Source organism: Protopterus annectens, chromosome 11.part0 (genome assembly GCF_019279795.1).
Source record: "Protopterus annectens isolate FY-2018-M chromosome 11.part0, PAN1.0, whole genome shotgun sequence".
Lineage (NCBI taxonomy): Eukaryota > Metazoa > Chordata > Ceratodontiformes > Protopteridae > Protopterus > Protopterus annectens.
In genome coordinates, this window is record NC_056745.1 from 1,041,095,917 (window position 1) to 1,041,122,364 (window position 26,448).

General features: G+C 44.2%; 1 protein-coding gene across 1 annotated transcript in view; it reads right to left on the minus strand.

Moving 5' to 3' along the window:
• GTSE1 (G2 and S-phase expressed 1) overlaps nucleotides 1-26,448 on the minus strand; it is a 999,478-nt gene that overhangs the window by 425,584 nt on the left and 547,446 nt on the right. The window contains exon 7 of the mRNA XM_044087269.1: nucleotides 9,010-9,252. Coding sequence (XP_043943204.1) covers nucleotides 9,010-9,252 — 243 coding nt within the window. The remainder of the gene's footprint in view (nucleotides 1-9,009; nucleotides 9,253-26,448) is intronic.

Here is a 26,448-nt window from a genome sequence, read left to right on the forward strand (position 1 = left end):
TCTCTTCCATTTATCTGCGTACACTTTCCTTGTACTAGGCTTTCTGGCCTCCAAAATAACATTCAAAACTTGCTGTGGAAGCTGAGACCCTCCAGGGTTTAAAACAGAATATGCCAGGCTGTTAGGTGAAGAGAGTTAAGTTTGACATTGAGTAAATGACTGTTCTCCTGAGACAGCAGGTGTGGAATCGAAGGCAAAGGCCAAGGAGGCTCCCGTACCAGACTTCTCAGTAATGGGTACCAGTGCTGTCGAGGCCAATCTGGAGCTATTAAAATCATCTTTGGCTTGTCCTGTCTGACCTTTAGGAGTACCTTTGGGAGGAGAGGCAGAGGTGGAAAGGCATACACATGAAGATTGCTCCAACTGAAAGAAAGAGCATCCACTTTCCAAGCTGTGGGATGAAACCTTTTTGTGCAAAACTTTGGCAGCTGGTAGTTTAGTGGAGAGGCGAACAGATCTATGTCTGGAGTTCCCCATAACACTGTCAATTTCTGAAATACATGAGGATCCAATTTCCACTCGTGGGGATCCATAATTCGTCTGCTCAACACATCTGCTAAGGAGTTCTGTGCTCCTGGCAGAAACCTTGCCTGAAGATTTAGCTGTAAACTGAGAGCAGTCTCCCACAAAATCATTGCTTGTCTGCATAGAGGATAAGAATGTGTTCCCCTTGCTTGTTGATGTACCACATGACAGGTGTGTTGTCTGTTAGAACCAACACCTGTCCTGGAAGAAGTAAATCCTTGAAAGCTATTAATGCAAACTGGACTGCTAACATCTCCTTCAAGTTGATATGTAGATGTTGAAGTCTGGCAGGCCACGTGTCTTGTACCCACTTTCCATTTAGATGAGCTCCCAAGCTTTGTCTGAGGCATCTGTCGTTAGAATCTGACTCGCCTCTGGCCGGGTCACAGAGAGTCCCTTGTTTAGGTGACATTCCTGAGCCCACCACAAAAATTCCTTTTGAATGCAAGGTATTATCTGAATGACAGTGTCCATATCTTGGCAGTGCTGTGTCCATACATTTTGAGATACCATTGTAGCTTCCTCATATGCAGTTTGGCATTGGGAAGCACCAGAATACAAGATGCCATGAACCCCAAGGCTTGAAGGACTGTCCTTGCAGTCAGCCTGGACTGATGAGACAATTGATGGAAGTAAAGAGAAAGATTCTTTTGTTTGTCCGGGGTCAAAAGGCCATCTGGGATGCTGTATTCAGTCTCACACCCAGAAAGCACATGTCCTGAGTGGGTACTAGACTGGACTTTATTTCGTTCACAGAATACCCCAGGCATCTTAGTACTGCTATCACATATTGTAAATGAAGAAGAAGTTCGTCCCTTCCTTGGGCCAGAATCATGCAATCGTCCAAATAAGGATAGATCTGTATCCCTCTTAGCCTGAAGAAAGCTATCACTGGAGCCAGAACCTTCGTGAACACTCTGGGCGCAGTAGATAAGCCAAAGGGCAATGCAGAGAACTGATAATGAGAAGTCCCAGCCCGCAGATACTTCCTGCAACTTAGCCTGATAGGAACATGAAGGTAAGCCTCCTTGAGATCCAGAGTCACCATCCAGTGATCTTTGCCCAGCAGAGGTAAAAGCTGTTGTAACGTCAACATTTTGAACTTGGGAATGTCCAGATAAGTGTTGAGGATAGATAAATCCAAAATTGGTCTCCACGTGTTCCCTTCTTTGGTACTAGGAACAGGCGAGAATAAAATCCTAGGCCCACTTCTGGCAGAGGGACCGGTTGTATTGCCCCTATTTGAAGCAGCAGAGAAATTTGTTTGTGAGCCTCTAGTCTTTGCTGAGGAGGAACGTCCGGCATGCCTTTGAAAGGAGGCAAGGTATGGAAATAAAACTTGTAACCTTGGTGTATGATACCTAATACCCTTCTGTCTTGGGTAATCAAACTCCAATTTTCCTTGAAGAGTGCCAACCTTCCTCCCAAAGGTGCTGCCAGGCAAGAAGGATCTGGCAGCTGAAAAGGTAGGTCATTGGGCCTGTTTACGAAAGGACTGGCCCCTGCCCTCACCCGAAGATTGTGCAGGTGAACTCCCTGTTCTAGGTCTGAAGGAGCTGTGAGCTCTGCCCCTACCACGTCTAGATCTACCCCTAGACTGTGAATCATAAGAAGGGTACGTCCACCCCTTAGCAGGCCAATTCCTACTAAACTTCGGAGGCTGGACTTGCAAAAATTCTTTCACAGCCTGCATAGATTTAGCCTTGTCCTCCATTTTCTTCAACCAAATAACACATCAGACTGTAAAGGAGCATCCAAAATCCTTGTCTTAACATGGTCAGATAAATTCTGATCCCTCAGCCAGGCGTGCCTGCGAAGAACTGACCCGGTGGCAGCCACCCTAGACGAGGCCTGTACAGCATCAAAACCACATTGTAAAGAATGCTTACCCACCTGTTCAGAGACATGTACCAAATCTTGTAATTCTTTACACTCAATGCCTTCCGCCAGAGCATCTACCTTAGATTTCAATAGAGAAAGAAGATAGTTCTGATATTTCAACATGTGAAACTGGCAATTCAAAGCCCTCATAGCTAAGGTGGAAGAAGTATAGACTTTCTTTCCCCCATCTATCCAAAGCTCTGGCCTCTATCTGGAGGAACCGGATTTTTTACAACAGAGGCCTTGACACCCTTAGGTCCCTGACTAACAGTTTCTGGGTCCGCCCTAGGACTCTTATAAAGATATTTATGAGCCTCAGGCACCCTGTAATACCTATCCGGTTTAACAGGAGCAGGAGGCAAAGAATCAGGATTAAGTGAAGCCTCTGCAAACACATCTTCCACCACATCCAGAACAGGTGGTATAGCCAAAGGCCTATGCTGGGGTAAAAGCAAAATTCCCTAAGCCTTTTCCTGGAATCAGAGAAGTCCTGACCTTCCCACTTAAAATGTTCCCTCATGGAATGAAGAGTCTCTGAAAAAGAAAAATCCTCTGGAGGAGAAGCAGAAGGAGTAGAATCATGTACATCAGAGTCAGAATAAGGAGAATACTCCTGCAAGTCTTCAGCCGAAGACTCTGAAACATCCGAAGCCTGCTCAAAACTCCCCAACTCTGGCTCCACCCTAGGCCTCTTATCAGGAGGGGGCAAAGAACCTCTAATCAAAGTAATTAAATCCTCTGCCATTTTAAGCATGCACTTCTTGGGCACAGACCCTGATAAACTAGGAGTGACACCAACAGAAGCTAAACTTGGCCTGCCTCTGGGAGAAGCCTTGGAAACAGAAGGAGAGGGCCTAACCACCCTAGGAAGAGAGGGGAGTACAGAAACCTGAGAAGCCCCTTCAGCCTGACCTGCCTCCTGAGAGGCCACATCCTGCAATATTAAAGTCTCCCCCTGGGACTCCAGAGAAGCCTCCGGCGGAACCACCGATTCCACTGACGCCTCTAAAGAACCGGCGTCCGGTACGGACGACTCTTCCTGCCTGGGTTTAGCTGCTTTGTCTTTGCGCTACGAAGAAGCGAGCGTCGGAGCACCCGACGGCATATTATAGTTGCACCGCTTCAAGACCAACCTGGCACAATCTAACCTTCGCAATAGTGCGCTTATTGAACCTAGCACAAAAGCGATACCCAACAACGTCGTGCTCAGGCCCCAAACAAGGAATACACAAAGTATGATAGTCCCTATGAGGTATCTGTTTCCCACAAGAAATACAGTTATTTACTTTTTCTGACATCCGGTAAACCACTGAGGCAAGAAAAAACTAAAATATTCCCCAACGGGGTACTTAGCCAACTTTGACTCGGTCTGAAACTCTGAATTCGAAAAATTTCAGAACGCCGAACGGCACTTGCAACGCTGCTTCTGCATCGGACCATGCGGCAAAAAAGACTGAGGATATGACGTCGGTCATGCGCATTTGTACCCTGACGTCCTGATGTCAGTCTTAAGCGCCTTGACCGACGTCAGCCTAATACTTTGATATTCGGGCCGACCGAGGACAGCGGACTACCCAAGTGTAAGGACTGCAGCAATGTGAGATGAAGAACATCACTTTTTATGGAAAACGTGCATCAGTCCAAATGGACACCTTATCCTTGTGAAGGCTAAGGCTCCTTACAAGTTAAGGCCTGCAGCTCCAAGATCATGCATGTAGGTGTGATACACACTAGAAAGCAAACTACATGGACAAGCCTCTCAAAGTTGAAGTAACACGAAAAGGGATGGAGATGTAGAACTTGTGTAAGGAACTACTTGATCAGCTGGTGTTGGGCAACAGAAGGTCACAATGAGCTCACATACAGCAGGCAGATGCAATGCGACAGTGGAACAACAGACAAGTAATAGAGATGCTCACCAGCAAGATAACTGGAGAATTATTGGGTTTCACTCTTACAAACAGAGGACTCCTTCCATGCGAAAGGAAATACCTACAAAGTGAAAGGCTTCCTGGCAGCCCCAGGCACTTGAGACGCACTTGCTAGGACAGATGGTAGGAGCAAAGGAACATCTGCAGCCATGTCCAGTGGTGCAGTCAGCTGTCACTCCAGTGGAGGGAAGCAACCTTGTCTTGAAAACAGAATATTTTCTATGCCACCAGGGACATGAGATGCCGAAAGTACACCCTCCACGGCCACCAATGATCAGAAAAAATTAATTCTGGACTTTATTTTGCTTTTTCTTTTATTGATAATATAGTATAAGCCAAAGAACCTCTGGAACTTTCTAGCATCTATTCATGCATATCTGGTAAAGATGCTTTAATCAAAGTACTTGCTATGAGTAGCTCCTTAACTGGCCTGTATTTCAGTTTTAGGTCATACTTGTGTAGACTGGTAACATTCTATGCAATCTTTTGGAGGTGTCTGTAGAAAGACTCTGAACTAGACCACATACCCTTGTAAAAAAATGTAAACAGTTTCTTTACTGCAAGCATATTCATGAACCTTCAGACATCCATATATTGCTAGCAGGTCAGATTCTAGCTCAGTGTACATCTTTTATGAATTTATAAATACTCTCGACCCAAAAGCAACTGGTAGGTTGTCTTACAGGATTAAAGCTCCTATAATATTCTAGCATCTACCAACACCACTAACTCACTTATTCACATTATATAAGTGTTGTAATCTGAAGCAGCAGCAACTAGACCAAGCATTTCAGAACCCTTATTTTTAACACCATCTCACCCTACAGCTTCCTTTGACAACTTTCCGGGAGAAATAGTTATCCTAGGCATACTCTGTAAAAACTTTATAAGGTACTGCATCACTCTTAGAAAACTAATGCCTGTGGTCTTCGGATTTTATTTTCACTGTCTGGCAGTTGGCTTTGAGGATTACAGAGCAGTTAATGAGTTGTTTCCTGCGATTCAGTGGTGCAAGGTTTGATTCAGTCAGCCTCCATTACCTACCTGTGCAACTCTGAGCAAGTCACTTAACCAGACACTGATCCTGGGCAGAGTCTAAAAAGGTCCATGGAGATCAGTGCTCAACCTGGAAAACAAAACTAACCAAATAGATAATACATATGTGTATATGCAAGGTATTTCTGCAAAAGGCTTCAGACACTCTGGATGTTAGAATATGACCCATCTTTTTCTGATAAGACTCACTTTTGCATTCAAACTTATTAAACTTGTGCTGCTTTAATCTATTCAGCAGTGTTAAGGGTCTTTTGTTATGCACTTCTGCATTATATTAACACCTTCAAAGCTTTCAATTATTCTAACAGCTCTTCAGAACACCTCAGAAGCAGGTACAACACCAAGTGAATTTCTAGGGCACTATAACCTTCATAAAGGTGTATTAAATGTATGCTGTTTGGAGTATGCTCATCTAGCCTTCTCTAACTGAAACCCTGCATAGCATCAAATGCAGAAAAAAATACAACTTTTAGCCTTCCTGAAACCACTTCAACTATAAGTAATGTGCAGTGTTCTCTTTAACACTCTTATCAAGTTTTGTAGATTAATACAAATGTATTTTGTCTTTCCTTACACCCTCAACCATACAACTGATCTATTCTGTTCGCTCCAACTGCTGGCTAGTGACAGCCAAGTTTTCTATTACCTTCATTTCCTGTTCATCTTTATTCCTTACAGCTGCATGTAATGTCCTGGAAGCATTAATTACTGGCATAGCAACAGGTTTTATTTATATGTGATTTTTTCCTGACAAGTTTCTTAAATCTATAAATAAATCAGCATAGTTACGCAGTATGTGATTGCTATGACTCTATATAGTAACCAAAACATATCTGATTAAATTCTCTACCCATGCAGTCTGGTTTTACTGTAAATTTGTTACACCATTCCTAATTTCCCCACAATCTAAACAGCTCAAATTATAAGGAAAATTCACTGACTGCTGAAGTCCAAACTTAATGAACATACAACTGCATGTCAGAGAGTTCTGACCCAGTGGTCCCATCCAGTAACTGGAAATGGTTAATGTACACAGTTGCTCCTGCAAACCAAACAGACCAAAGCTTTCTATCTTAGGAAAAGACACAGCCAATCTTCACCTATACATACATAGTTTAAAATCCACCTTCTGTTAATTCTCATCATTCCCTGCAAAAAGCCTAAACTGCATTCCTTTGAGAGCATAACCGATTAATTTTCAAACTTCACAGCATCAACAGTCTTCATTCTTAGATTATCAACACACTTTAAAGCAATGCGCTTTTCTTGCACAGAGTTTTGGAAACTTAACAGCTAAACATAACATGGCATGCTTCCTACTCCAACACTGAATTAAAATAGGCCATTTGATACGGTCTCCATTTTGAAGTCAAATTCTCACATGGCTCTCTTGACATCCACTACTCTTACAACATATCCTACCTTTACTTCTCATTTCTGCCTTATTATTTGATTCAGTTTAAATTTTACAGACTATCTTTTCATCCATTAATGATTTCAGATGTGCAGTAAACTTCACTGGCTCTGCAAACATCCACAGATTTTGATAAAGATACTTTGTTTCAGTAAACAGCCTGCCCTTTGTTTTATCATTGTTTAAACCACAAAGTATCCTTTCTGAGAATCATGTAACCCACCAAATTCACTGTCTTTGGGTGTGTTCTTCAGCTCATTTGCATATGCATCTCTACTCCAGTGAGGAATACATTTAAATGAGTTTCTCTAGAACTTGGGTGTGCCATGCAACATGCTAATCACTGTATTTGCTGATCATCAAATCTATACGACCCATATATAACATGGCCTGTCCCAACATCTTTATCAAGATCTCTCACAACTCTCCTGGGGAGGACCCATGAGCATTAAAACATGGTCCACCATGATAATGTTCATAAATCAGTAGATCTTGAGAATTACCCCTCCCCCTCAGACATGCAAGGACCATAATCAGGACCTCTATGACTGGGCCAACAAGTCACCCAACTGCATGACTCAGCCTGCACAGAAAGTGAAAGACTGACCATAACAATTTGGTCTAAGAGCATAGTTCTTCTATTTTGGGACTGGTTAGACCTAGAAGCAGAGAATGGGAAATGCATCAATGCTCCAACCAAATGTCAAACACCTACTTGATGTTCAGACCTCAGATATGGCATCCTTAATGTGGTATCACCCACTAAACCCTTCTTGATGGAAGCTTGGCAGATTGACCTAGGAAAGTATCCCTATCCTCACTGCACCTGATCAGTGACTGGGCCAGCCCAGGAGCCATTGCCCTAGAACCAGGCTGATCAAGTGACTCTACAAAATCCCCTAAAAACATATCAGAAAAACCTTGGCATTTACCTCCCATGGGTAAAAGCCAAGGGCTTGCCTCCTCTGCCACAAAGATCCTTGATAAGCACAGTTCTGACTTGAAATTTTGCTAGTCAAGGTGGAAGTTCGCCACCTGAAGGGTTTTGCAGGGGTTCAAAGAAAACTGGACTTCCCATGCAGAAGTTTACGCATGGGCACAGTCTGAGTGTTTGACTTGTGGTGATACTCTGATCTATAATCTATACTTTCTTGGAAGAACCTCATTGACTGGTCTCTACATGGAGAGAGCTCAGCTTTCTTCTTCCTTATGAACCAGGTTAAATTACTTTCACACTTTTGTTCACTAGTAGCCAGAGTAAAATCACTGGTAAGTGTGGCAAGTATTCCTTCCTGGGAAAATACAAGCAATGCCAAGTGCGGACTTCGGAAATCCAGAAACATTTGTATTTTTGTAACCTTTACTGACAATGGAAAAGCTCAAGATCTGCACAGTGGCACGCGAGACAGCGCACTACAGGGATGTGCTTATGCAGCTAGCTCTTTACATCTTAATATACATCAGCTACTCATACAGACATCCAAAAATGCTAGATTGTTAGAAAAATGCCAAATTCAACTGAAGAGGTAATAATACTCAAAGTTCCATGAAGAAGGACCCTTGATATCAAATTATTTGTTTAACATTCATGGCCCAAACTGCAAGCTCTAGTACAACTAGTGCTCTGGGCTCTGCAGAGTCCATGGGGATTCTGAGTCTTGAGTATCCAGAATCCAAGGATAGTTAATACGATATAATTTCCTTAGAGGCTGGCAAGCAACAAGATCCGGTGGACTGAAAAAAGTGACAGGGATTGCCTACATCTTGGCAAATACCACCCCAAAGGATGGGAGCTGGAGGTACATCTTCTCCTACAGCCTTTTCATCATCCTATGAAAAACAGGATAGGTTCAAGCTCAAATTATAAATAGTCAAAATTCAACTTAACCCTATAGAAAAAAAAGCTCTACTTCTAGGAGGACTTGGTTGCAGTTTAATTCAAGTTCTTGTTCCCTGTGCTGTAGCTGAGGATTAAGAGCTTCTCTACACACATCAGTATCAGGCATGTGCACCCTAAAGCATTGGCTTCTGAGAAAATTGTGACTGGAGAGAGGGCAAATCCAAAATTGGGGTGGGGGGGGTGGGTTGGGCGCAAGTCAAGTCACTGATGTCAAGCAATAACAGCAGCTTGATGCAAAATCTTAACTGTCACTTCTGCAAAAATTAAAATTTTACTGTTAGAATATGCAGTAATCTTCTTACCTTGCAGAAGATTTCTTTGATGACATTCTGATCCCACTTAAATTGGAAGTTAGGTGTGGTGACGAAGATGACCTTAACATAGTCTTTGAAGCTGCAGTACCAATTCCAGATAAACGATTTAATGAAGCTGGTAAAGTAGATGTGCGTTTTCCACTAAATGTAGCACAGATGGACTTTCCACTAAAGCTAGGAGTTGGTGGAGCCTTGTTTGCAGTTTTGACTGGTGTACTTGCTGCAACACCACTGTAAAAAGATCAAGTATGTTATTTAAAATGTAAGGAAAAGTCAATAAATTTGTACTCCTCTGCTGACAATTTTCATATCTGGCTTTACCTACTAACCACCTACACTACTATTGACAATTCATTACATTTTTGTTAATTAAGAGTCTGTGAAAGTCACTCTACATGATCTCTCGAAAAAAGTGACAATTTTACAAGGTGCCAAAGTGATTACAGCACTATGTTGCAAGTACTGGTTATCAAAGGTAAAAAAAAAAACAGGTGAACCAAAAACGTAAGCAAAGTGGCATTTACAACTACATGTATAAAATGCAACTGTGAGTTAGAAACTTACCATACTTGTAAATGGCAAAGTATGCTCAGTGTTGCAGTAGTGACAATACTAGGGTATCCTGCTGCTAAAGCCATTACATCCAACCAAGCTCCCAGAGCTTTTCACCTTTCCTCCTCCAGGCTGGAGGGATGTCCTCCCATCAGGACATCAGCACATCTGTGTGACATCCACACACAGTATTTTTAGTTCTTGCCCCTTTCAGCTCCATGGGGTCTGAGCCAAAACTAGGGCATGAGTTGCCTCAATGGCATAAGCTCTAAAAATGGCAGTACAGCCAGGACTTCCAAAGCTCCCACTCCAGGTACTAGGTCAAACTTATGAAGGGGACAGCTTAGAGAAGTACTAGGGAGCAAATGTAAGGAGGTAGAAGACTGGGTAATCAGTCCAACCACAAGAAGGGTATAAAAAAGAAAAAAAAAAGAAAAAGGAGGGAGATAAACATAACAGTGAACAAACATCTACAGTTAAGGCACATTCCAAACACAAATTGTACTATGCTCATTGTACTTATTTTTATTTATGTATTTATTTATAATTTGTTTACCAGGCTAGTCCACTGGGCCGAAGGAGCCCGTTTTCAATGGAGTCCTGGGGAGAAAAGCTCCCACAAGGTTAAACAAGGGATAAAGAAATTAGACAAAACATACCAACAAAATGTTACAAAGTACATAAAATTTGTAGTATACAATGAAATAAAAGAAGTACTAACAAAAGAAAACAGACCCTGTAAGTAAGGTTGAGGTAAATATTGCCTTGGCTATTCAGGTAATAGATTATAATGGTTGGTGAAGGTTTGGACAGACAGATGCTGAACTTTCCCTCCTTAAAGGTAGTGGTTACTGCTGTGGCTCCTCTAGTGTGAAATTTCACATGTCCTGCTACAATCTTTTCATAAAAATTGCAAAGCCACAAAGACCAAGTAGGGGCTTAGATTGTATTAATTGACTATTATGTTTTATGCTACAATTTGCAGACTTCATTATTTTTACTGTGCCACAATGAATGGTCTTTGTCCATATATTTAAGCAATGTCAGTATATTTTGCCGAAAACCCAGTAACTGGGGATGCACAAGCCAGTGCATTTCTTTGTGCCAGTCCCAAGCCCAGATAAATGGGGAGGGTTACATCCAGAAGGGCATAGGGTGTAAAACTTCTGCCAAATGACATATCTGGACAGCAATATAGATTTCCATACTGGATTGGTCAAGGCTCAGGTTAACAAAGACCGCCACCAGGAATATTAGCCAACAGGGTGTTGGTGGAAACTGGGCTACTGTTGTCCGAAGGAGAAGAAGAGGGGGAAGGGATGCCTGAAGGCAGGAAAAGTGGAGGAAGGTTAGGAACTTTGAATGTTGGCAGTATGACTGGTATAGGGAGAGAGCTAGCTGATATGATGGAGAGAAGGAAGGCTGATATACTTTGCATGCAAGAGACCAAATGGAAGGGGAATAAGGCCAGGTGCATCGGAGGTTGGTTCAAATTGTTCTATCACAGTGTGGAAGGGAGGAGGAATGGGGTAGGGGTTATCCTGAAGGAACAGTATGCCAAGAGTGTTTTGGAGTTGGAGTGTCAGAGTGATGTTTATGAAGCTGGAAATTGATCGTGTGGTGATGAATGTTGTTAGTACATATGCTCCACACGCTGGGTGTATGATAGATGAGAAAAACATTTTGGAGTGAGTTGGATGAAGTGGTGATGAGTGTACCCAAGGGTGAGAGTGGTGATTGGCTCGGATTTCAATGGGTATGTTGGTGAAGGGAGCAGAGGGGATGAGGAAATGATGGGGAGGTATGGTGTTAAGGGGAGGAATGCAGAAGGGCAGATGGTAGTTGATTTTGCAAAAAGGATGGACATGGCTGTGGTGGACACGTATTTTAAGAACAGGGAGGAGCACAGGGGAACGTACAAGAGTGGGGGGAGATGCACACAGGTGGATTATATCCTATGTACGAGGACCAGCCTGAAGGAGATTGGAGACTGTAAAGTAGTGGCAGGGGAAAGTGTAGTTAGGCAGTATAGGATGATGATGCTAGTGATCATGAGGAGGAGGAGTGTGAGGGTAGTGCCAAGGATCAAATGGTGGAATTTGAAAAAGGGTGAGTGTGAGGTGGAGTTCTGGGAAGAGTTAAGACAGGCACTGGGTGGCAGTGAAGAGTTACCGAATAGCTGGGTAACTACAGCAGAGCTGGTAAGGGAGACAGCTAGAAAGGTGCTTGGTGTGACATCTGAACACAGGAAAGGGGACAAGGAGACCCGGTGGTGGAGCAAGGAAGTACAGGAGAGTATACAGAGAAAGAGGTTGGCGAAAAAGAAGTGGGCTTGTCAGATAAATGAAAAAAGTAGACAGGAGTATAAGGAGATGAGGCGTATGGCGAAGAGAAAGGTGGTGAAGGCTAAGGATAATGTGTATGGAGAGTTATATGAAAGGTTGGATACTAAGGAGGGAGAAAATGACCTGTACCGATTGGTTAGAAAGAAGGACCAAGCTGGGAAAGATGTGCAGCAGGTAAGGGTGATAAAGGATAATGAGGGAAACGTACTTACAAGCAAGTGTGTTGAGCAGATGGAGAGAGTACTTTGAGGGGCTGATGAATGAACAGAAAGACTGAATGATGTGGGGATAGTGAATCAGGAAGTGCAACGAATCAGCAAAGAGGAGGTAAGGACAGTTATGAAGAGGATGACGAACGGAAAGGCTGTTGGTCCAGATGACATACCTGTGGAAGCATGGAGGTGTTTAGGAGAGATGGCAGTGGAGTTTTTAACTAGATTGTGTAATAAAATCTTCGAAAGTGAGAGGATGCCTGAGGAGTGGAGAAGTGTTTTGGTACCAATTTTTCAAGAGAGAGTGATGTGCAGAGCTGTAGTAACTACAGAGGGATAAAATTGATCAGTCACAGCATGAAGATATGGGAAAGTAGTGGAAGCTAGGTTAAGAAGGGAGGTGATTATTAGTGAGCAGCAGTATGGTTTCATGCCAGGAAAGAGCACTACAGATGGGATGTTTGCTCGAAGTGTGTTGATAGAGAAGGTCAGGGGGAGTTGCACTGTGTCTTTGTGGACTTGGAGAAAGCATATGACAGGGTGCCTAGAGAGGAGTTGTGATATTGTACGAGGGAGTGGCAGAGAAGTATGTAAGAGTGGTACAGGATATGTATAAGGGTAGTGTGACAGTGGTGAGGTCTGTGGTAGGAGTGATGGATGTGTTTAAGGTGGAGGTGGGATTACATCAAGGATCAGCTCTGAGCTCTTTCTTATTTGCAATCGTGATGGACAGGCTGACAGATGAGATCAGACAGGAGTCCCCATGGACTATGTTTGCAGATGACATTGTGATCTGTAGTGAGAGTAGGGAACAGGCTAAGAGGAACCTGGAGAGGTGGAGATACGCTCTAGACAAAAGAATGAAGGTCAGCAGGACTAAGACAGAATACATGTGTGTGAATGAGAGGGAGGACAGAGGATGCAGGGAGTAGAGTTGGCGAAAGTGGATGAGTTTAAATACTTGGTATCAACAGTTCAGAGTAATGGTTAGTGTGGAAGAGAGGTGAAAAAGAGAGTACAGGGAGGGTGGAGTGGGTAGAGAAGAGTTGTCAGGAGTGATTTGTGACAGACGGGTACCAGTAGAGTGAAAGGGAAGGTATATAAGAGGGTAGTGAGACCAGCTATGTTATACGGGCTGGAGATGGTGGCATTGACAAAGACAGGAGTCAGACCTGGAAAGCGGTAGAGTTAAAGATGTTAAGATTTGTACTGGGTGTGACGAGGATGGACAGGATTAGGAATCAGTTTATTTGAGGGTCAGCCCAGGTTGGATGGCTTGGAGATAAAGCCAGAGGGATGAGAATGCGCTGGTTTGAACATGTGCTGAGGAGGGATGCTGGGTATATTGGGAAAAGGATACTAAGGCTGGAGCTGCCAGGTAAGAGGAAGGCCAAAGATGGATGAGGTGACAGGACATGCAGGTGGTTGGTGTGAAGAAAGGAGAAAAATATTTTGCCGAAATCAGCTGACCTTATGAATGAGATATTGGGCCCTCTTACAATAGTAGGTAGCTTGTAAGGTTAAATTTAGTTTCTTCAATGCCTCAGACTGAGTGCAAAGAAGACCGATTCTTGGTATTTTACTAGGATAACTATGTTCTCCCTAGGGATTTTGGCAGCACATGTGAAGAGGATGTAAATGACTGAACAGTGATATGAATGGAAATTTGTTTAGATTACATGGGGGGGTGGTTAAGAGCTTAGATAAGAGGGCTGCAGATGTGAAGGACTATGATGCAACAGAACAGGTGATCAATCTTTTACTGGTTAAGTGTGAATGACTGATTCCGTGTTTGAATAGTGGTTACTCAGTGGGCACTTGTGTATGATGTGAAGCGTGGAACCTTGAGGCCTGACACTAAGATGGGCGTATGCGATAGCAATATGTGCATAAATATTGTGGGGGGGGTAGGTGTCTGGTATGTGCTGATAAGAGTATATGGAATCTAAGCAGGAGGCTAAGAACTGCTTGAGAGTCAGGGACCTCTGCAGTGTTCTGGGTACCTAAGCTTACATTTTCTGGGCTGATTCTCTAGATGAATGATGACGTGCTTGGATGGCAAGTCTGTATGTTTTGTTAGCTTGGTGGCTGCATGAAAGGTGTGTGTGTGTGTGTGTGTGTGGGGGACAATTAGTGAATTCAGTAGCTGCAGCAGAGTTTGTGCATACACCAAATAACAACCAGCTGTCGGGGAGAGGGTAATGAGGTCCATCTTGGCTCTAAAAATCAGAAAGGCATAGCTCATGCAAATGGAAAAGGCATTAAGGGAGTGTTGGGGAGGGGGGCAACTGTATCACATGGAATGTGGGGGCAGGGAGGTTGAACCATTCTCTTAAGCTGGACAGGGTGCTGGTGAGGGTGTAAACAAGGGCTGGAGGGGCTGCTATGACACACAAAAAAAATAGGTTGAAAAGGATTGAGGTAGGCAAACTACACATTTAAGGTTTACATATACTGTAAGAATGCTGGGGGCAGTGATATAAGGTAGCACTTGGTATGGAGGCTGTCTTAACAGCAAAGGCGGTAGATGGTTGATGAAGTATGCAGAGTAATGACCATGCAAGGTTAGTAGTGGGGATGGGGAGTTCAGATAAAAAAATTTTTTTAGAACACTTTTTATTGAAATTGGCTTTGCGGCTTTTCCCCTCTGTGGTTCTGTCACACTCCTTGATGATACCTCTCAACCTCTTAGTGCAAAAAATTTGCACAAAGCTTAGAATAATGGGGGACAAAGGCCTAAAAAGAAACACAAATGTATGTCATTATTTAGTGACTTCAGTCCACAGTGATTTGCCAGCAAACCACAAATTTTATGAGGAACAGACCAAAAATATGAGGTAAAAATCTGGACATTCTGTGAAAATCTCTACAGCTGAGCACTATGTCTTCCATACACTGACCTGTCCAGGGTGACGAAGTGCTGTGTGTTACATAATGATTTGGCTCTGTCTCATTCCTCAATGTGCTGATCTGTCCAGGGTGCTGAGATACTGTCTATTGCATAATGATTGATGCCCACGATGTAGGTGTTGCCTGCATTGCTGACTTCCCACTTTTCTTCGTTTTTAAGTAAAAATACAAGTAAAAAAAAGATTTTTTTTTTTTTATAAAGAATGCTTTTTATTCACTCTTCTTCCTTACTTTTTTACTTTTTAGAGTTACTGAACACTTTGCAAAAGAAACAGGCAAGCTGATTTCAGAAAAGCATTTGAGGTTAGTTTTGGAGATACCTGCTACTACTGATACCTCATTACCAGAATTAACAAAATCAACCTCGAATGCATTTCTGAAATCAGCTTTTGTTGGTTTCTTTTGCAAAGTTTTCACTTTTTTTTTATTAATTTTTTTTTTTACTTTTAGAGCAACTGAATAAAAAAACATTCTTAAAGATCTTTTTTTTACTTATATTTTTTCAAATGTATGAAGGAGCCAAGTGAAGGGTAGGAAGGCATGCTGAAATGGCAGACAGGTGGGCTTTAATGGAACAGTAAGCCAATCCTGTCTGCAATAGTTCACACAGGTAAGACAGAACTAGAGAGGTCTCTGTAGCAAGTGGGTCCAACTGTCTTTTGAGACACCATATAGAAAATCTCTTCCACTTACAAAGGTAAAATGTTCTAGTATTTGGTTTCCTGGCCTCCGCAGAACAGTAAGCATGGCCTCATTGTAAAAGGTGTCTGAAGGGGGATTTGAATCCTATTAGCCACAGAGTGAGGTGCAGCAACTGCCAATGTGTGTGGATTTGGGATCCCTTGTGCTGTGTGAGAAGGTCCACTCTGAGGTGTAACTTGTGGCGATTGCCCTTGGATAGCTGTATTAGGGAGAACTAACGCTGTCTTGGCCAATAGGGAGTCACCAACAAGATTTTTGGCCTGCCCTGCTGAATTTTCAGTAGGACCTTCTGATTAAGTGGGAAGGGAGGAATGCATAGAGAAACTTCCCCTTCCAAGAGATTGAGAAGGCATCTGTTGCCACTGTCCGAGGCTGTGGAAGCCTGGTGCAGAAGTAAGGAATTTGCCTCTTGATGGAGGCAAACAGGTCTATTTGAGGTGTACCCCACCAGTGGACCAGGTCCAGAAAAACATTCCTGTGCAACACCCATTCGTGGTCGTTTGCGATGGATCTGCTGAGAGTCCCTGCCTGAGCTTTCTGCAATGAAGTAATGTAGACCGCCTGCAGGGTAACTCCCTGGCAGGTGGCCAGTTCCCACACTAGGTGAACTAGTCTGCAAAGTAGATAAGATTTGGTCTCCACTGTTTGAGATACCACAGCACTGTGGTACTGAAGATCTTTAGAGGTCCCTGTCGTATATAGGTTTGGAAGGCCTGAAGGGCCAGGAGAAAGTACAGTTGTGTACACTTACAATAAATGTAGATGTTCAAGTGTATTCACCGTTGCAGTCATTACATTTGCGTTACTTGCCTGCAGGTAGCCCTCAGCTGGCCTGAATACCAGAGTCTTGGATTTCTGCATCGGATGCTGTCCTTTCTTCAATGACGTCAAGTAGTCAGGGGTATAAAACATGCAGCCAATGCTATTGCATCAGTTTTTCTTGCCCCAGATGTCAGGTGCCCCCACAATGGGAAGCAATTATATGTTAAGTTACACCTCCAACAAAAAGCAAATACACCAGAAAGCTCAAATACACCAAACAGAAAGGAAAGGTAGAGCCAAGAGAAGTCAGGGGGCTGGAAGAGGGTAACCAGGACTGCAACAGTGAATACACTCTACCATCTACATTTATGGTAGGTGTACACAACTGTACTATGTGTTCTTAGTGTTTCAGTGTTGGAGTCATTACATTTGGGTAGATTCCCAAAGCTAAGGAAGGGAGGAGGAAGTTAGAGAGCATTAGGGCCAGCTATTAAGTCCTGCAATACTGCAGTGCCAAAACCAGCTCTGGATTTAGAAAAAAATAGGTATGTGGTAATGCTTGGTGAAGGTATGAACAGAGCTCCAGGTAGCAGCTTCTAGGATGTCCCTGGTAGGGACCCCTCTGAGAAAGGCTGTAGAGGTAGATGTAGCCCTGGTGGAATGTGACCTTATCCCCTGTGGGGTATGTTTTCCATGGTGCTTATAGCAGAAATTAATGCAATAGGCTATCCATTTAGAAATGGTTTGCTTTGAAATGGCCTTCCCCTCTGACCCTGCAGCAAAGCCAAACTAGCAGCTGTTCAGATTTTCTGAGAGGCTTCGTCCTGTCCAAATAAAATCTCAGTTGTCTGTGCACGTCCAAAGAGTGCAGAATTCATTCTCCTTTGTTTTGTGGATTAGGAAAAAATGTAAGCAAATGACCTATTAGAGCCACACTAAACACCACCTTGGGCAAAGGAAGGATTGGTCCTGAGGGAAACCCTGTCTGCATGGAAGATAATGAAGGGCTCCACTGCCATGAGGGCCTGTAATTCAGACACTCTTCTTGCTGAAGTGATGGCTAGAAGGAAGGCTGTTTTCCAAGAAAGGAATTTCAACTCTGCTGTTGCAGCTGGTTCAAATGGAGGGAGAGTGAGCTTTTCCAATACAAAGTTAAGATCCCAGGCTGGAGTAGGGGCTCGCCTGGGGGGGTCTTACATTTTTAGCCCCTCTGAGGAATTGCTTTAACAGGAGGGGGGGTTCAGTATTATAATGTGCTGAAATTGCAGAGGCATGAATTTTAATTGACAAGAAGGATAGGCCCTTGTGGAGCATTTCTGTTAAGTACTGAAGAATATGAGGTAAACTGGGCACCGTAGTGCCCGCTCCTTGGGTCTGGCTCAATAGTATCTTTTCCACTTTTCAGCATAGGATTTTCTAATACTAGGTCTCCTTGTTTCCAGAATGACCTCTAGCACCTGCTTACTGAGGGATGCTATTGGAGAGCTCAAGGAATTAGCTAGACTGCAAGGTTTAGGGTTTGAAGGAGAGGGTGCAAAATCTGGCCCGCCTGCTGGGACAGCAAGGAAGGTGTCTGAGGTAGGTGCCATGGATCCAGCAGTATCATGCTGCGCAAGAGGGGGTACCAGTGCTGACGAGGCCAGTCTGGTGCAATAAGAATTGTCCTTGGTTTGTCCTGTTTGAACTTTATCAGAACCTTCAAAAGGAGAGGTAGAAGGGGGAAAGGCATAAACAGAGAGGCTTTCCCAGGTGAAGGACAGGGCATCCACTTTCCAAGCTTGACTGTGGGGAGTCCTTGTGCAGAATTTGTCCAATTGGTAGTTCTGGGGGGAGGTAAACAGGTCTATCTCTGGAGTCTCCCATTTGTTCCTCAAGGAGGTTGAATATTTTTGGTTTCAGTTTCCATTCGTGTGGGTCCATGAGATTTCTGCTTAAGTCGTCTGCCAGTGAATTTAGCTTGCCTGGCAGGAATTGAGCTTGTAGGTGCACTTGGTAGCTCAAGGCTGTGTTCCACGGAGCCATGGCTAGTCTGCAGAGAGGGTACGAGTGGGTTCCCCCTGCTTGTTTATGTACCGCTTAACTGTAGTGTTGTCTGTCCTTACCAATAATTGTCCTGGAAGAATGCTGTCCTTGAAGGAATTTTGTACAGCTAACATCTGTTTTTGGTTGACATGCAGGTGCATCTGACTTGGGTTCAATTTGCCCTGAATGCACTGCCCTGCCAAGTGAGCCCCCTATGCATAGTCTGGTGCGTCGGTAGTCAGGGTTTGGGCGGCAGGGGGTAGTTTGAAAGGGAGACCCTTGTTGAGGTGGCAGGCCTCTGCCCACCAAAGGAGCTCTGTTTTTATGCAAGGAATAATACGAATCATTGATTTAGGTCCTGAGAATGTTGACACCATAGGCTTTTTAGATACCATTGTAGTGTCCTCATATGCAGTCTTGCATATGGAATTAGAAAAATTCAAGAGGCCATGAACCTCAGGGCTTGCAAATTTTCCTTGCAGATAGCTGGGTCTTTGTGGCCAGTAGTTTGAAGTAGGCTGTCAAATAAACTTGCTTCTCTGGCGTGAGGTAAGCCATCTGGGAAGTTGTGTTCAAGCTTGCTCCCAGAAATACAATCTGTTGGCAGGGTACCAGATGAGATTCCTTTTTGTTTATGGTGTGTACCCCAGCAAAATTAGACTTTTTTTTAACAAATGCCAGATGTTTTAATAGCATGTCCAGGCTTTCTGCCTGAATTAGACAATCACCCAGGTATGGGTATATTTGAATATTTCTCTGCCTGCAAAATGCAATGGCTGGAGCTAGACACTGTGAATACCCTGGGCGCAGTACATAAGCCAAAGGGAAGTGCAGAGAACCGATAGTGTATGGAGCCTGCTCTGAAGCGTAGGTATTTCCTGCAAGATTACCTTATTGGAATGTGCAGGTAAGCTTCCTTTAAGTCTAAGGTTGCCAATCAGGCATCTTTGCCTAGCATAGGAAGCAGCTGTTGAAGTGTTGACATTTTGAATTTTGGGATTACCAAAAATGGTGTTTAGAATAAAAAGGTCCAGGATAGGACGCCAGGAGCGGTCTTTTCTGGGCACCAGGAAAAGTCTTATGTAAAAACCTTGTCCCCTTTCTTCAGCTGGGAGAGGTCGAATAGCCCTGATACATAGGAGAGAGAGAACATGCTGTTGGGCCTCTGCCCACTGATTTGGGAGTAGGTCTGGCCAACCATTTGGGGCTGGTAAAGTGTGGAAGCTGAATCTGTATCCTTGGAAAACTATATTTAAAACCCATTTGTCCTGGGTAATGAGTTCCCAGTTTTTTGCATTCAGAGCGAGCTTTCCTCCTAAGGGAGCAGGCAGTTGAGCAGGGCTTGGAAGGGTTAAGGTTAAGTCATTGTGACATTTTTCCAGAGGGGGTGTATTACTACTTCCAGCTTTGGAAGTGGGAGCCCCCCCACTGCTTAGGCTTATGTGTAATCTGAGACGGTAACCTAGGTGGTCTGCTGTTCCTGGGTTTGGACTGAGAAGGCCTAGAAGAGACTGGAAAGGACCAATTCTTATAAGGCCAATGCCTACTAAATCTGGGAGGCTGTACTTGCAGGAAATCTTTAACAGTTTGCATAGATTTAGCTTTTTCCTCCATCTTTTTAAGGACCTGTTCTGCCTTTTTGCCAAACAAGCAGTCTTGGTTTAAGGGAGCATTCAGTAATTTAGCTTTAACATGATCTGGCAAGTTTTGTTCCTTAAGCCAAGCATGCCTTCTAAGTACAGACCCAGTGACAGCAGCCCTGCAAGATGCTTCTAAAGAGTCAAAACCACATTGCAGAGTATGTTTACCAACTTGTTCAGCAGAATGCATTAAATCCTGTAATTCTTTATGTTCAGCACAGTCAAGAATCACCATAATTTTTTGTTTAAGTAGTCCCATAATATGCTGCTGATTATTTAACATATGAAACTGGCAATTTAAGGCCCCAATGGCCAAAGTAGCAGAAGTGTATACCTTCTTACCCCATCTGTCCAAGGCCCTGGAATCTCTATCAGAGGGGGTAGGGTTTTTGGCAGCAGTAGCCTTAATGCCCTTTGGTCCTTGGGAAATGGTCTCTGGATCCGCAGTAGGATTCTTGAAGAGGAACTTGTGAGAGTCAGGTACTCTGTAATACCAGTCAGGTTTTCTTGGAGTTGGAGGTAAAGTGTCTGGGGCCAAGCTAGATTCCAAAAAGGCATCATCTACAATGTCCAGAACAGGAGGGACTGCTAAAGGCCTGTGTAGAGGGAGGAGTAAGAATTCCCTAAGCTTCTTTTTGGAGTCATATGCTCCCTAAGAGTGTGCAAGGTTTCACCACAGGAAAAATCTTCTGGAGGGGAAGCAGAGGGAATGGAATCCTCTGCATCAGAATCCTCATAGGTAGACAAGGGCAAATCCTGGTAATCAGAAGAAACAGACATTTCAGAATCCTGATCAGAAGAATCAGAAGGAAAATCAGTTCTAGGTCTCAGAGGGGGAAGGCTGGCTTCCCCTAATTAAAGTAATAAGGTCTTCATCCATTCTAAGCATTTGATTTTTAGGCATATGGGCCTGACCATGTGGTTTGGACGTCGGTTTTCTAGGCGTGGGTCGAGTTTTAGGCCTAAGAAGATGGCGTCAGCTTAAAATGAAAATCTGTAGGCCTGAATACACCCTCAGAAGCCGGTGCCTGCATCCAAGGTAGAGACATCCGCAGGTTCCATAGTCGAAGAAGCATCGCGCGGCATACCAGACTCCAAATGGGTCTCAGCAGAGGCCTGCGAATCTGAAATAGTGTGCATCAGGGGCTGCGAAAGCACCTCAATGAGTACCGGTGAAGTAACGACTAGCTTAACGGAAGTGTCGTCAGCAGTTTTGGACCTATGCGGTCCGTCTGTCCTTTCTTTTTTTCAGAATATCGGTAGTCGGATGGCTTACCGAAGCTATTTCTGGATAGTTAAACAGAGTACCAAAATAATTTCCTGCGAAAATATACAGACAATGAATAGTTCGGGGGATAAATAAGGCACAAAACTGACAGCGAGGGATGTCGTGGTCTAGGCCTAAGCAAGGAATGCAGTACGAAGGAAAATCTTTAGGAGGTGTTTGCTTTCCACAGGTAAGACAACTGTTAACTTTTACTGACATCGGTTAACTCATTACAGCCAAGTGAGTTTACAGGCGTTTCTGCAGTTACCTCCTACTGCTCCTCTAGGCGTCAAATATTGCCTATTCATATTTGCATTAATAATTCCAAAACGTGCTACACACAAGGTATCAGAATATTTTATCCTGAAGCACATATGAACGCAAACACAATTGTATTGATATATGACCTCTGTCAATAAGTATTTGTTAGAACTGTAATGTGATAACGTAATTTTTTTAAAGCCTGAAGCCACACCCACTGGGAGTTAAAGGTACACACTCAAAAGAGCTCTACTGGAGGGAATGAGCAAGAAAAAGGAATCTCCAACGGGGTACTTAGCTTTTTCGAAGACTTTGGTTCTGAAACTCGAAAACGAAAATTTCAGGAGTCGGATGACCAGCACTTGCAAACTGCTTCTGCTTCGGGCAGCAAGAAAGACTGATGTAATGGCGGCGGCTGCATGTTCTATACCTCTGACGACCTGACGTCATGGAAGAAGGAACAGCATCCAACGCAGGAATCCAAGACTCTGGTATTCAGGCCGGCTGAGGGCTACCTAAAGGCAGATAACCCAAATGTAATGACTTCAACAGTGAAACACGAAGATCATTTTCCCTCATTTCTTGGACATTTATGTGTTCTTTTTTTTGTGGCTCTGGCCACAGTCCCTACACTTTCAGATGGACCAGAGTTGCTCCTCAGCCCAAGTCTGAGGCATCTGTGTGCATGATCTGTTTATGCTGGGGTGGCCGGAGGGGAAGACCTGGGTTGAGGTTCACTTGCTTCAGCCACCAATGGATTTCTAGTTTGAGGCAGGGTAGGAGGGGAACTTTGTACTCCAAGGGGTGTAAGTGCTGGGTCCAGACTGACCTTGGGTACCACTGCAACTTTCTCATATGGAGTCTTGCTAATGGTAACATAGGGATAGTGGCTGCCATGTAGCCAAGGAGCCCTCAGGTACTGCCTTGCTGTCAAATTCTGTTGTCTGAAGGACCAGAAGTAGGTGTTGTTAAACATTCCCCCTTTTTGTTGGGGAAGATAGGCTCTCATGATGTCTGTGCGAATCCTACACCCCAGGAAGACAATGTCTTGAGAAGGTTCCAGTTGGGATTATGGGAAGCTGATCTGAAATCCCAGGGACTGTAGGATGGAAGTGGCAAGTATGTGTTGCAGGAGGGTCTCCTTGCAGTCTGCCTGTACAAGCAGGTCATCCAGATAGGGAAATATCTAGATTATTTTTGTTCTGCAAAAGGCAATAACTGAGCAAGACATTTGGTGAATACCCTGGGTGCAGTGGAGAGTCCAAAGGGCAAGGCAGAGAAATGAAAGTGAGAAGGGCCCACAGAAAACCTAAAGTATTTCCTGAAGCTGGGCTTGATGGGGATGTGAAGATAGGCATCCTTTTTATCTAAGGTGGCCATGAATCCTTGGGGAAGCAGTAGTGGGAAGAGTTGGTAAGGTCAACATCCTGAAAGTAGGAACGTATAGGAAGAGGCTGAGAAGAGAGATCCAGGACTGATCTCAAAGGATTTTTTTTTTTTTTGTGACTAGGAAAATCCTGTAGTAGAAACCTCTCCCTTTTGCAGCCAGTGGCACTGTTTCAATAGTGCCTTGGCCCAGCAGGGTTTGTAGTACTGGCTGCAATAGGTGTAGCTGTTGTTTTGAAGGTTGTGGTATACTCCTTTCACTTTGGCAGCATAAGGCAGGTCATAAAGTACCCATTCTGAATGACTGAAATGACCCATTTGTCTGTTGTGATGGTTGTCCACACAGCAGACAGTGAGAGATGAACAGACAGAGGTAGAAAAGGAGGGGTGGGGGTGTTGGTTTCAGAGATGGCAGGTAGTCAAATACTACCTGCCCTGTCTTGAAAGGGCGGCCTCTGGTTAGAGGAGGTGGAAGCTCTAGCAAGATGAGGTTGCTTCCTGGTTGTTCGAGACCTAGTGTGAGCATCAGGGTGAGAGTGCTTTCTAATAAACCGAGTTTTAGCAGGATAGTAACTTTGTAATTTTTGGATGGGGGATTCTAGCAGGAGTTTTAAATCCTGCATCTCTTTCCCTTGTGCTGTAGAGACTTAAATAAATCAGCTACTTTAGTACCCAACAAAGCTGCATTGTCCAGAGGGGCATCAATCAGCTTTGCCCTAAAGTCATCTGGAATGGGCTGGGCAGATGCTGATGCTGCTGACCTAGCTGAAGCTTCAGCAGCATCATAACTGCACTTTATGAAGGTGAGAGCCAGAAGGGAAGACAGGGAGGCATTGGCAGCAAAATCTTGTGCATCAGACAATTCCTTGGAGGCTTTCTCCAGGAGAGATACGGCATATTTAGCCAAGTGTGTCTGGTAGTTTGTAGCCCTGAAGGCCAGAGTAGCAGGCAGACGTGTAAATTTCATTACCCAGATGCTCCATGGTTTTGCTGTCTTTGTCAGCAGGGAGAATGGTGGTGGTGGGCAATAGTTTAGATGCCTTATCTGTGGATATGGAAATTGTGGCTGCGTCTGCTAGAGGACATTTTACAAGACACTTAGTTTCAGGAACCGTATAAAATCTATCAAGCCTGCGTGGAGCAGTGAGTTGAAAATTGGGGTTCCAGGATGCTGAGGAGAAGGCATCCAGAAAGGCAGGCAGAACTGGAGGGTCAGCAGTAGGGGTTGGTGAATCCATCTGAATGAGGTCATATCTTTTTTGAGCCTCAGTCATTTCAGAGGATTCCCACTTAAAATGCACTTTCATCTTGACTATGGTTTCCCCAAAGATCAAATCCTTCGCTGGGGAGTTGGGGTCAATCGATTCTTCCTCTGGGGAGCCATATCTCAAGGGAAAAGGAAGCTTGAGACATATAGGAGAACGATTCCTCAGATGAATCAGAAAAATACTCTGTCTTCATGGATGGGTCAGACATTTGAAGCCTAGGGCTCAGAGTAGGAGGAAGCATTGTATAAGTCCCTGTAGTGGAAGGCTGTAAGGCCATGAAGGCATTAAACAAACTTTGGCTGAAGGCCTGCCAAGCAGGCATGCTTTCAGGAGAAGAAGAAATGTGCTTCTTTTTTTCCTTTCTCTTAAGAGGCCTGGCGGGCATCTGATGGGAGGAAGGCCTGAAATTAGGTGACTAATGAACTGGAGGGATCCAAAGGACCTACGGGAATCATCTGTTCCCCCCGGCATCTGAGATAGACATCGTTAAAGCCTCAACTGATGTGTCCTCTGTGCAGGATTTTGCAGCTTCCATGGAGGTACCCACTAAATCCGAAGTGGCAGACCCTTGATCCTTTACCAGGCCGGCATCAACCACAGGCTGAGGGTCGACACAGGAGGCGCAGCAGTAGAAATAGGCCTGATAGTCTTGGCCTTTTTTGGCGGTACGGCAATGGGACCCTCCATACCCAAGGCTATTTGCTTTAGTCACTGATTTTCCAAGTAGAGACTGAGCGCATGCAGACAGCTGCACAAGGTTTTGGGAACAGATGCCAGACAAATAGAGCAGGCCTTGTAGTCGTGCAACTGACGTAAACAGAAGAGACACTGATCATGGGTGTCCTTGTGGGGTATCTGACAGCCATATTTGCCCGTTCAGGATCACATGAACAGGCATTAAATCTTCTTCTTTCGGCTTTTCCCTGTTAGGGGTCACCACAGCAGAACTCCGGTCTGCTAATGATTGGCAGTAGATTTTTACAGTGCCGAGGTGCCAGCCCGATGTCCAACCTTTAAGGAAGGCACGCCCATTCACGCATGTCTTTCGAACGCCAGTTGACCACGGGGAGGACATGCAGACTCCACACAGAAGGCGCTCCAGCTGAGAATAGAATGAGAGAACCTCTTGCTGTGAGGCGACAATGCTACCGCTGCACCACCGTGGCATGAACAGGCATTAAATAAAATGGCTAAAACGTTCCCCAACAGGGCACTTATCTGATTTCTTGTAATCAGATGGCCAGGATGGCAGGAAGACCTGATGTTAGACTGACGGCTGAGAAGTTCTTGGGGGCTGGTGTAGGCAGCCGTCACTTTTATGGCCCACATTGCACTAGCCACGTCAGACGTCCCATGCACCATACAACGAATGAAAACTTTTGGATACCGGTTGGATGTTCGGGTAAGTAAGAGGAGACCACCCATATGTGATGAATACTGCAACATGGGAATAGAAGGACATAAGAGTCCAGTGCCATCCAACAAGGGACAGTTTAGTAAAAGGGAAAGGAGGGAGGGAAGGAATACTGCAACATGGAAAAGGAGGACATCTATAGCTATGGTAAGATTTTGCACAACTATTCCATGCTCTTTTATTCTCATGTTGCAGTATTCCAAACCCTTGTGCGAGTGCCAAAGCTTAAAGGGAAGAGGGTGGAGGCTTGGAACTGTTCTCTAGAAATCCATGGAAGATTGCCCTGGCAAATCCCACCCTAGATTTGGAAATGTGGTCCAATCTATACGGTTTGGTAAAGGTGTGTACAGAGGTCCATGTAGCTGCCTCTAAAATGGAGGCAGTGTCCAGTCCCTTAAAGAAGGCTCCAGATGAAGCCATGGCTCTACCGGAGTGAGCCTTTATCCTGGATCCTAAGGATTTTCTATGGTATGAGTAGCAGAAAGAAATTGCCCTGGAAATCCAGGCAGAAATGGTCTGCTTTGTCACTGCTTTCCTCAGAGCCCTGGGAAGAAAGGAGACAAACAATCGGTCCAATTTCCTGATAGACTTGGTCTTGTCAAGGTAAAATCTAAGCTGTCCATGAACATCAAGGGAGTTGTAAGACTCTCACTGTCTTTCTGTGGATGAGGAAAGAAGGTGGGCAG